General features: G+C 41.6%; 1 protein-coding gene across 4 annotated transcripts in view; it reads right to left on the bottom strand.

Annotated features, from left to right (window-relative positions):
- Window positions 1-1179: 1179 nt before the first annotated feature.
- Window positions 1180-11809, bottom strand: part of PHKB (phosphorylase kinase regulatory subunit beta) — a 337121-nt gene continuing 326491 nt past the window's right edge. For all 4 annotated transcript variants that reach the window (XM_036996511.2, XM_036996510.2, XM_036996512.2 and 1 more), the window contains 3 exons: window positions 4817-4924; window positions 2727-2867; window positions 1180-2085 (listed from right to left, as the gene is read on the bottom strand). In XM_036996511.2, the coding sequence (XP_036852406.2) occupies window positions 1948-2085; window positions 2727-2867; window positions 4817-4924 (387 nt within the window). In that variant the 3' untranslated portion in view covers window positions 1180-1947. The remainder of the gene's footprint in view (window positions 2086-2726; window positions 2868-4816; window positions 4925-11809) is intronic.

Here is an 11809-nt window from a genome sequence, read left to right as displayed (position 1 = left end):
TTCAGTCAGTCTGTAGTACAGCTGCTAAAACATTATGGCTTTGTAGTCCAAATGGGACTTCTAAAATTCATATGAGTTTTGTGTTTTAATTCTTACTATATTTTGCTTTTCTAATTAGAAAACAGATACTGGCTTCTGTAGAGGTGAACACAAAGATTTACTGATCCCAATATATCTTTCAGAACAATAAATTTTAAATTTATCAAAACACAAAGTTGATACATATGTCCCAGATTCTGAATGCCTTCAATATGGGAAAACAAGAATTCTGCATATGTAACATTAAACAGGAAACAAACTCATTCAGGAAATATGCATTTGCAAGTGATGTTTGATCTCTACTAAGACAGTGACAGATTTCTGGCAACTCTGCTCAGCTAATCAGACTCTTTTTTAATTCTTAAAAATACAACATAGTTTGCTTTCCTCCAGATTTCAGCAAATATTAAACATTTCAGGGATTTTTTCTTTATTTCCAGCTTCCTTAGTTATGAAGTGTTAGTCCCTGATTTTCACTATATGAGCTTCATGTTTTTTTATGCTTGCTTTTCAAACTAGGTTCATCATGATCTTTTCATAAACCATCTTAATATATCAAGTCAAATAATTACCTACTTTATCATATCCCTTCCTTAAGATGTTTGAAAAGGTCAGATTTTACCTCATTCTCAATTTTGCCAACTAGCACATATATGACTTTTTGTGCAAGATCTAGGCAGCATAAGTTATGAGACATGTGCCTGACTCCAGACTTTTCCATGTGTTCATACATCCATTTATCGATACCAGTTTGACTTGTTACTGAAATCACTTGCCCGTACTTTCTTAGATCCTTTTGAGACCTTACAAATGGGGTATATTCTTTACGTGAATTTGAGACTTCTCAGACAAAACTCCATAATAAGAGTGGTCAGAATAATGACTCTCTTTGGGGCCAGGGTGCAAACTAATGATTTAGCTGCATTGTAACATTCAGTAAGGAAATAAATTAATAAAATTTAAATGTTTAATCTGCTTTCTGTTTTGATAAAAGTTTAAGTAAATTTGGTAACAAGATATGTGTAATGGTAGGCACCATGGATTCTCTTCCATTCCATATCCAGATAAATTAAATGAAAATATTTAGGAGTAATAAACCTAATATTGTGTACATGAGAAAAAAGAATGTGTCCAGATATATTTATTAAATCAGAAGTAAAATTTAATAACTTTCAATTTTGTTTTTATTCGTACAAGCTAGGTTGACAGTCCATACTTCCAACAATCTTATACATACTATTTTTAGTAAGAGCTCAAAGAAAATGTTTCATTAGGTATAGATTCATTACACTGTATTTCAATTCAACACCTACAGTTAGCACGAATAACAAAACCATAACGATGTTTACAAGGTAAAAATTGTATAATAGCTCTGTATACTAAAATATTACCAATAATGCAATTTTTGAGAATCAAAATATCATTTGGCTGATTTTGCTTTTATGATGCATATTAATATCTTCTTCCAGCATGACTAAATGCCACTAAAAGAAGTCTATCATTCTTTCAATATCTTTTCATTCTCAGTATGCATTAGTAGTTGGCAAACTCATTTTAATGGCATTAAGGTGGGAATTTAGTCCAAAGAGCAAAGATTCATTTTGATAAGCTTTTTGATCATAAAATATGCAGGGGTAAACTTTCAATTCACAAACTATTTCTATTGTTCAGCAAAGATTACTATTATGGTTGACATAATCATGAAAACTTTTTTCACTTGATTAATAGCACTTCTTACCATTAGATTGGCTATGGCATGCAAGAAGTCCAAGAACTCAGCCAAGGGCATGCAACCACCTCACCAGCATTATCATTCTATACATTAATGGCTACCTTGGTTAAGGGTCAATACAACACTTAAATACTTCTAGAAAATGTGTCTCAACAGAACTTCTTATGCCTTCCTCACTAGCTAACCAGACACGGGCCATCATTGTTTGGCTTGACTTCTCCTTCCAGAAGCAAATTCATCACAACCTTTGTCAAATAGCTGCATGTTCCTCTTTTTCCCAGGGGGGGGGTGTTGTAAAAGGAAGTCATGTCATCCTACAAAGGAAAACAGTAAGCAAGTCATTTGATTTTTTTGTTTGGGAAGAGTTGACAGGTAAAATCAGTGTCAGCCTAGGGGGAAAAATAAATTCACAGAATGATTTCCTTGTGGAAAATAGGAGCTTCTTAAGTTCTTCTTTCATTTTCCTGAAGTTTTATTCTCAGCCCATAAAACAAAGTCAAACATTTTTAGTATTCTCCTCTTTACTGATAATTTTTATTTACTTAGGGAACCTTTTTACAGATGAGCATAAAATATTAAACAGAGAGCCTGGAAGGGACTCTATTAGGTAGTACACAGCACCAACATAGCTGCTACATATTCCCATCCTCCCCAGGAATTAATTTTATAGCCTTTTGGAATCTATGGCTCCTCTCTGGAAAAAAACATTTTAACTGCTAACTCTATAAAGGAAATTTATCTCTTCCCAGATTTTTTAGTCAGAACTTCATAGCTGAATTGACTAGCAATTAACTAAAAGTAACACTAAATCCTCAAATAAGACAGACTTCCTCTTGCTCCTCAAGTACTCTATTTTGTACTCTGTAAATCTGTTTTGTATTAAATGATAAAAGATTAGGGGTAATTTTGAAGAACTAAGACAATGAAAATGTTCTACAAAAAGCTATTTACTTACTTGTTTTTCAGCATCCTTTAGTCGACTCTCATCTTTTTGAAATTCATGAAATGCTTCTTTCACCAGTTTGTCTAGATCTACTTTGTCTTGAAACTCTAGCTCAGGATTTCTTTCCAGTACAATGGAAACAACCATCAGTAACTAGAAGAGACATTGAAAGCCAATTATATGAACCATAAAAGACACACAGTCTGGACATGTTTTCATTCTTTACCTAGATTGGTGGATGATCCCTGTATTCCATAGTGTGTTGTGCACCATGTTAGGCGTTAGGATCATCTATGGATGGAATCTTCCTACTCTTGTAAATTAGTAGCATAAGTTCTGTTTGGAAACTGCACACTTCTATTTACATTGTGTGTGTCCTTGGAGTGGTATCAAGATTTTTTAGCCTCTTAAATAGAACTAATAGTTTAGAAAAGTGAGTTTCCTAACCCTGTCTATAATAGATTGTGCCTTATTCACTCGGTGTTTGAACTCTTTCTGGCCTTTTGGCATTGATACATAGTGGGGTAAGACCAAATGAGTGTCCAGTGGAGCAGAGGCTGCCCTAGGTGACAGGCCACAAAGCCAGGAAAGCCAGGTGAGTTAAGTTCTAGATCTAGGCTCATGATCAAATAACTTGGAGCTCAGCACTGTATAATGAGTCTGTGACATCACAATAGTTTCTCAGGGAATCGTAATGTTTTCAAAAATACACCTAACTCTGACCTTTTTATGACATGAATACTTTTTTATTTATATAAACAACCTTAGTTTTAATGCATCATCCTATTGTTTGGCTCTCCCATACAGTAATCCTAAGTAGTAACATTCATTTTAGATAACAAACTATTAAACACAGAAATTGTATCTGAGTATATGATGCTTGGTAGAGATTTTCTGATGATAATTATGGTTCCTACTTTTGGAACAGGAAAAAGATCTCATAATTCCCAGTTTGAGAATTTTACTGACTGTACTTTAAATGCTTCCCAAACAGAACCTGAAAGAATGAAAGGAAACACTTCGAGAAAAATCCAGGGGTCCCAATGTGAGAGAACTTGGGGCAGGGCTTTAGTGGGGAGTACAAATTTTTGCCCCAGTTCTAAAGGAAAATTTCTTCTGACCTTATTTTGGTCAACAAGAAGGATCGCTGTGACCGCTGTTGGTCCCAGCTGCTGGGCACTGGACACTGAAAGGCTAACATCACAAGAAAGGGAATCCTAATAATCCCATCTTTTCCTGACCCCAGTTTCTAGCCTTATTCCTACCTGTTACAAAACTGATTAGCTGAGGTGGTTTCTGAATCCTGCCACTTCAAAGATAAGGCTGACTGTCGCTAGGCTCTGGCTGTAGCTCTAGTCACACTGGATTTTAGGAGGTGCCACATATAGTTCATCACTCAGCAACTTTGGTATCAGTAAGATACATTACCCACCTTAAGAAAAACAAAGTCTAATGGAGATATTTCCAGAGAAAGACACAAAAGGAAGATGAGCTATAAATTAAATCCATTCATTCAGGAATTTGCTATAATTTGGTATAATATTTTAAAATGGCAAATGAGCACATGTACACACACACACAGGCAATGTATATTTTAGCACTTAACTTCATAGAGCAATGATACAGCACAGAATTACATGTCCTCTTTTTCACAGAGAGATGTTTATAAAGATGTCCCTCAAAATATCAACACTGAAAATCTAGTACTAGCAAGTGTAGGGAAAAATTTTTGCTTTCTTTTCTATAATTTTCTGAATTATTGAAACATTCTACAATAATCATGCATTATTTCTGTAAACAGAAAATACTAAAAATAAAACAGAAAAAGGTCACTTCCTCTCTTTTTAGTGTTGTTGCCCTTGCTATGGAGGGGTGAGTGTGTAACTGGAAAAGCTGGAGAGTCAGTCTTCCCACCCAGATGTATTTAAGATGTTTGAATTGTTCATGTGCCTTGACTTGGGTCAAGGACATCTGCCTTCCCCAGGACTCTATATATAGGTTGAGGAGTGGAATTCCTGGTTTCTTGGGCAGTGTTTATATACTGGTTTTCAGGGAGCAAGCATAAAGTACTTCTTCAGCAATCAACATTTCTAAATACAAACCTCCACAATGATCTGTCTGTACTTTGGCTGGTCAATATTTCCCAACATGTCTTCAACAAGAAGAGAAAAATTCATCTCATACATGGTCATATCTGACAGGGTTGGCTGCTGAAAAAAATAACATTAACATGCTGCCTTGTTATACTTTGGTTTCTACTTAATAGAGGAATTTCAGTTTCAAGTCAATAATATTTTCCAGTTTCTATAAATCCTTAGTTAGACAACAGCCCAGCATCTGAATTTTAAATATGTCAAACTACTGGAGCCAACTGCTGACTATTATGATAAACTTTCTCTCCTGTTTTTAGGGAAAGAGACTATATTATATATTGTATTTTGTTAGTGTCTTTAAGGGAAAAGGACTATTTTAGAAAGCTATTTCAAAACACAAATGAAACAGCCAAAAATAGAGACAACAAATAAGAGTACATATTGCTTGCAGAATTAACACAAGAAGTTATGTTTGCTGTCAGACTAGAATGTAAGTCAGTTGCTAGTGAATTCATATAATTTCTTTGGCAGGTCCTTTTGGAGCTGGCAGCATAAAAATGCATGCAAATAAGCAAAAACAACATTATGTGCAGAAAGGGCAAGAACACAGAAAAAGCAAAACAGAAAGAATATTCTCTACCCTTTGTTTCATTTAAAATAGGAATATTCCATTGTCTTCCATTCACTTTTCACAAACCAAATGAAAGGAGAAAATAGACTCAAATCCAAATCCAAATCCAAATCTGGGCACAGTGGATAACCTTCAAGGGTTGGAGGAAAGGCTCTCTAAATGTTAGGCTTGTATGGTAGAAAGCAGATGGAGCCGCCAGAGTTACTACCAGAGACGATGAGTCATACCTACTGCCTTTATCCCAATGATATTTACAGTGATCTTAATCATAGCCGTACCACTCAAAATGGGACCCAGAAGGAATGTCCCCTTTCAATTAAATAACAGCAAAGTTGTTCGGCCCGTATAACCCCTAAGTCTTAAATATGCTCCATTTATTATATTCTACATACAATACAATCCACGTTAATGTTTACAGGTAGTACCTAACTTGGGGGAAAAGAAGCTTGGTTCCTGAACACAGTAATTAAAGCACAGAAATCAAAATTGTTTAGATGTGTAGCAATGGAATTAATGGGGTTACAGAAGGAAAGGAAAACTCTTTCACAGTTTCACATAAATTTCCTTTTAGTGTATATAATTTGAAAAGTTGACCTACCTACCATGCAACCATGAAACCTAGGGAAGAGACATCAAGTTGCCTTATCTCCCACTCTGAAAAGGCTTCAGGCAGGCAGTGCAGCCGAGAAGAGGAAAGGCTCAGAAGGGGGAGGGGTCACACTCTGGGTCAGCTACTTCCTAGACAGGTGACCTTGGGAAAATCACTTAGCTGTGCCTTAGTTACCTCACCTGTCAAATGGGAATACAGTACCTACCTCAAAAGATTGTTGTGAGGACTGAGAAAGCACTTAGAAAAGTGCCTGGCATATAAAAAAATGTATTTACACATACATTAATATGTATTTGTTGTTAGCAAAGACAGGATACTTAATAGAAGTGGCTAGGGAATCAGACAACTAAAATCTGAAAGGGTCTGCCTGGGAAAGAAGCTAACAAAGGTTGCCACAGTCCATTGAACATAGACACAAGGCCTAGCAGAAGACAGGCCATGAACAATGGAGGTCTGTTCTTTGCTCAGAGAAGACAGTGCTGCCACATGCAACCGTCACAGAGCATCTGGGAAAGAGAAGGGACACCTGTACTGGCAACCAAATACAACCACCCAACCACCCAACAGTTTGTGAATAGCATAAAGAACACTTTTTAAAAAGCTTTTATTCATTTTTTAAAATAAGTAATAGGTTGACATAGTTCAAAATTTGCAAGTTTAAATAGGGTTTTCAATGAAAAGCCCACCCTGTTCCCCAGACCACAATTCTTTTCCCCAAAGGCAAAGAAAAGAATGCTACCAGTTTCTGGTGGGTCCTTCCAGAAATACTCGATGTACCTATAAACAAAGTAAGTGTGGATGTTTGTATTTTTTTGTATGAAAGACCCTCATCAAAAATAATTTGGTTTATGTTTCAACACTACAAACAAATATGGTACTCTATTTCTAAAAGGCCTAATTATTCATGTTTGTGTATAAGCAGAATGATTTAGATGCCTGGATAAAGTAAAATAATCAAATGAAAGAAGTAGGTCAGTTTACATGACTTGGGAAACCACTGATGGAGGGGACACTAATTCACATGGACCAAAGTTAAGTTACATCTCAGGTAAATTTAGTGATTATCTAATAATCTAAAAAAGTTGCACATCTTTTACATTCATTGCAATTCACAAATAATAATTTCCTTAATCACAGCATTACTAAGTTACTATGCTTCTTAAGCCTGATTTAGTTTTGGCTTTTGAATGTATCTTTACTGTTTGTGAGGTCCCCCATGAAGGGTCCCCACCAGTAAGATGGCAAACTTCTGGCTTCTCTTCAGGGTCCTCAGTTCCCGCTGGCGCCACCTGAAGCCCAATCACCTCTCGCCCCCCTCCCAATCCCAGCACCTAGCCAACAGCCACCAGCCCCGTAGAAGTGACACCTCAATCAATTCATGCCCCTTCCTATATAACCCAGCACCTTTCCCTAATAAAGTGGAACTCTCCAGTGAATTGCTGCTATGTGTCGCTCCTTTCCTTTCATTGGTGCCGAAACCCGGGAGACGGGACACCCCAACTGGGCCCCGTCTTCCCCCCGACACCAGCAGCAGCTTGCCCTCGTCCTCTTTTTCTGGCGCTGGCTCATCACACTCACCACTCCTCTCTGGCCTTTAGGTAAGTTTTCCCCCGGGGTGGGCCACTCTTCTCTGAGCTATCGAGTGCCATTGACCGTGATCATCCGGCAAGGCCCTGACGCTCGGGGATGAGGAGGGAATGCTCCCCGCCTCAGGCCTTCACGGCTGCAGCGGACCCTCAGGCCCCTCCTCCAACAACCATAAATCCCCACCTCAAGCCTTTACGGCTGCGGCGGACGCTCAGGCCCCTCCTCCGAAAGTCATAAATCCCCGCCTCAGGCCTTCACGGCTGCGGCCGACTCTCAGGCACCCCCCTCCAACAGCCATAAATGAGGTGACTCCTTTGTGGATGAGAACGCTCCCTTTTCCCCCCCTCCTCCTTCTGCTCCGTCCGCCGAAAACGCCTAGCGCTAGGTACATCGTGACTCCAGCACTCTGCCTTCTTAGGGAAGTCTGGGTGACAACCCACACTTCCTAAGAAATTCCGACTCATATACGAGTTTCCGCAGACCACCAAGGATCATCGGGGACGCCCTTTGTCTCCTTGTGGTCTGCTTCCAGTCTGAGGATCTCTGATCGTCTTCCCCTGTTTGTCTCCTTCTCAGTCCTTTAGCCATGGGAGCCTCCTCATCCCTCCCTGAAGGTTCACCTCTTGAATGCCTGCTTAAGCATCTGGCTACCCTCTCCCTGACACCTGATATAAAACCAAAACTTCTCCGTAAATATTGCTCCCAAGATTGGCCGACATACCCCCTAAACAATAACAACCAATGGCTCGCAGGGGGAACTCTTGATCCTAACATCACTCGCGATGTTTTTAACTACTGCCAGTGCCTGAAAAAATGGAAGGAGATTCCCTATATTGAAGCTTTCCGCCTCCTCCTCCCCCAGCCCCCTCCCAAGTTCTCCTAGCCTACAAGCTGCCGCCCCCGAAGAAGCCTCCCGCTCACTCCCTTCCCCTTCTTCTCCTACAACAGCCCTTCTCCCTTCCTCCCCCACCATCTCCTCCCCCATCTCACCTCCTCCGCCTTCGTCCCCCGCAGATTAAGCCTGAGCCTTTCAGCCCCCCCTTTAACTAGGTCCCAAGGGCCTCCTCCGTCTTTGCCCTCATCACCTGTTTCTCCCCTGTTAGGGACAGCCTTTGTCTTCTCACATGTTTGTAGAGAGAATGGGAAAGCACCTCCCTCCATGTCTGAACGCAGTATGCGAAAGCACAAGCTAAACAAAAACCGGTGCAGTCCTTAGAAGTTATCTGTCCACAAAAACATGTGCAGTCCTTAGAAGTTATCTGTCCACAAAAACCGGTGCAGTTCTTAGAAGTTATCTGTCCGCAAAAACATATCTTGCCAAGACTCCTCACTCTGAAAATAGGGAGACCTTAAAGATGTGTAGAAACACCGTCCCTGCTTCTAGCTATGCCCTTCCCCCACTTGCCGATGTGGCAGGAATAGAAAACAACGCATTCCATAAACAATTAACTGGAGCCCTGCTGTAGCTCAATTAGTAGAGCATGGGACTCTTAACCTCAGAGTCATGAGTTCAAGCCCAACTAAAGCAGCAGAGGCAAGCAGCTGGGCTGCTAGCTGGCGACACGTGGGTCTGATTCAATCTTTCTTTATTTTCTTTGCCCCCCCTTCTGCACTTCAGGACCTGCTCGACTAGGCATGGCTAGACCACATCACTCCCCCACAGACTGAGCCAGAACCCTTCAGTCCCCCTCAGACTTGGTCCCGAGGGCCTCCCAAAATTATCGCCCCCCTCTGGGAAGTAGCAAGATCCGAAGGCATCGTGCGCGTTCACATCCCTTTCTCCTTAGGAGATTTAGCCCAACTAGAGAAACGCCTAAGTTCCTTTTCCACTGATCCCACGACATACATCATGGAGTTTCAATGGACCCTCCAGTCTTACAGCCTCACACATCATGACATTTTCATGCTCCTGGCCAATACTCTCCTCCCTGAAGAGCGTAGACGAGTTTGGGACTTTGCCCAAACGCACGCTACCGAAACCCACAAGACTGACCCCACCTATCCCCCTGGCCCCACTGCTGTCCCTGAACAAGACCCACACTGAGATTATAACACCGCCATGAGTCTCTGCTCTTGAAATATTTTTGCCTCCTGCTTAATAGCAGGTCTGAAAAAGGCAGCTCGTAAAGTAGTCAATTTTCAAAAGCTTCAAGACATAATTCAAAAGAGAGATGAAACCCCCTCCGAGTTCTTAGACAGACTCACTCAAGCCCTATTACAGTATACCAGCCTGAACCCAGAAACACCTGAAGGAAGACATGTCCTTATGACATACTTCCTAGCTCAAAGCTACCCCGACATTAAAGCTAAACTCAAAAAGTTAGAACAGGGCCCTGCTACCCCACAGACTGAGATCCTAACAGTAGCCTTTAAAGTCTTCCATAACTGGAAGGAGGAGAAAGAACGCGGTAAACAAAAGGCTGATCAGGCCAATTTCCAGATGTTGGCCCAGCTGATAAAACCACAACCTGGGCGCCCCTCTGCAGACAAGCACCCCCCAGGAGCTTGTTTCAAGTGCGGAAAAGAGGGACATTAGTTAAGGGCATGCCCCTCCCCCAGATCTCCTACCACCCCATGCCCCAGATGCCACAAAAAGGGCCACTGGGGGTCTGATTGCCCAACCACCCGAAGGGGAGGCTGGACGAACAACCCCCATCCTAAGCCCGCCATAGTGGGGCTGGCAGGAGAAGATTGACGGGGCCCGGGGGCTTCTCGCCCGACCATTTCCATCACCAAACAGGAGCCCAGGGTTACTTTAACAGTAGACGGTCACCCCATCTCCTTCCTCCTAGATACAGGAGCCACCTTCTCAGTCTTGTGAGAATACTGGGGCCCTACCATGCCAGCCATTACTCCTATAGTCGGGATAGGAGGTAAACAGATTTTCCCATTAAACCCCCCCCTTTTATGCACGATCCTAGACAGTCCCATAACTTTCTCCCACTCCTTCCTAGTTATGCCCCAGTGTCCCATCCCTTTACTAGGACGAGACAACCTTTCCCTCCTCCACGTTTCCATAACTATATCCACTCCCACAGCCCGCAGTACTCCCTTTCTGATGGCCCTCATAGCCGACAACCCCCCTCTACCCAATGAAAGCTCTGGTTCTGCCCTCATACACCCTGTAAATCCCAAAGTTTGAGACATTACAAGCCCCTCCGTGGCCCTATGTCCCCCTGCCTCTATCAAATTACATGACCCCTCTCAGTATATCTGTCAGGCCCAATACCCCCTAACCACTTCAGCTCTCATAGGCCTCCAACCCATCATTCAAGATCTCTTAAACATAAATTACCTCAGACCCACTCACTCCGCATTTAATACCCCCATATTAGCTGTTAAAAAAAACCAACGGATCTTTCCTCCTTGTCCAAGACCTTCACCTCATCAACATGGCCGTTGTCCCTATCCATCCCTTAGTTCCAAATCCATACAGCCTTTTATCGCAGATCCCTGCCTCAGAATCCCACTTCTCAGTCCTAGATCTCAAAGACCCATTTTTCTATCCCTCTAGACCCCTGCTCCCATGATTTTTTCATCTTCACCTGGACAGACCCATACACAAGACATTCTAAACAACTCACTTGGACAGTTTTGCCACAAAGCTTCCGAGATAGTCCCCATATTTTTAGACAGGTCCTAGCTCAGGACCTCAAACAGTTTCATCATGATCACTCCAAGTCCACCTTATAATACATAGACAATCTTCTACTCTGCAGTCTCTCATGGGAACAGTCTCAACTTGACACTGCCTCCCTACTTAACCTTCTAGCTTCCAGAAGTTACCGAGTATCCCCCGTCAAAGCTCAAATCTCTTCCCCTTCTGTCACTTACCTCAGATTCCTTCTATCTCAACAAAGAAAGTCCATTACCTTAGACAGAAAATGGCTCCTCTCTGACTTGCCCATTCCCAAAACCAAGACAGAAATCCTTTCCTTTCTAAGCCTAGCTAGATATTTTAGAGCATAGATCCCTAACTTCTCCCTGCTCCCTGTTGGCAAGACCCCTATACGACCTCAGCAAGAGCCCCCCTAAAAAACCATTATCCTCCTCACCCCGACACTCCTTCATTAAGCTCCGTCAAGCCCTTGTAGAAGCCCCAGCTCCCCATCTTCCTGATTTGTCGAAACCCTTCTCATTATACATTCATGAGAGGTCCAGTCAAGCTCTAGGA

Source organism: Manis javanica, chromosome 17, assembly GCF_040802235.1.
Source record: "Manis javanica isolate MJ-LG chromosome 17, MJ_LKY, whole genome shotgun sequence".
Taxonomy (NCBI): Eukaryota; Metazoa; Chordata; class Mammalia; order Pholidota; family Manidae; genus Manis; species Manis javanica.
Note: the sequence above shows the minus strand (reverse complement) of the source record. Positions and strands in the feature narration are given on the sequence as shown.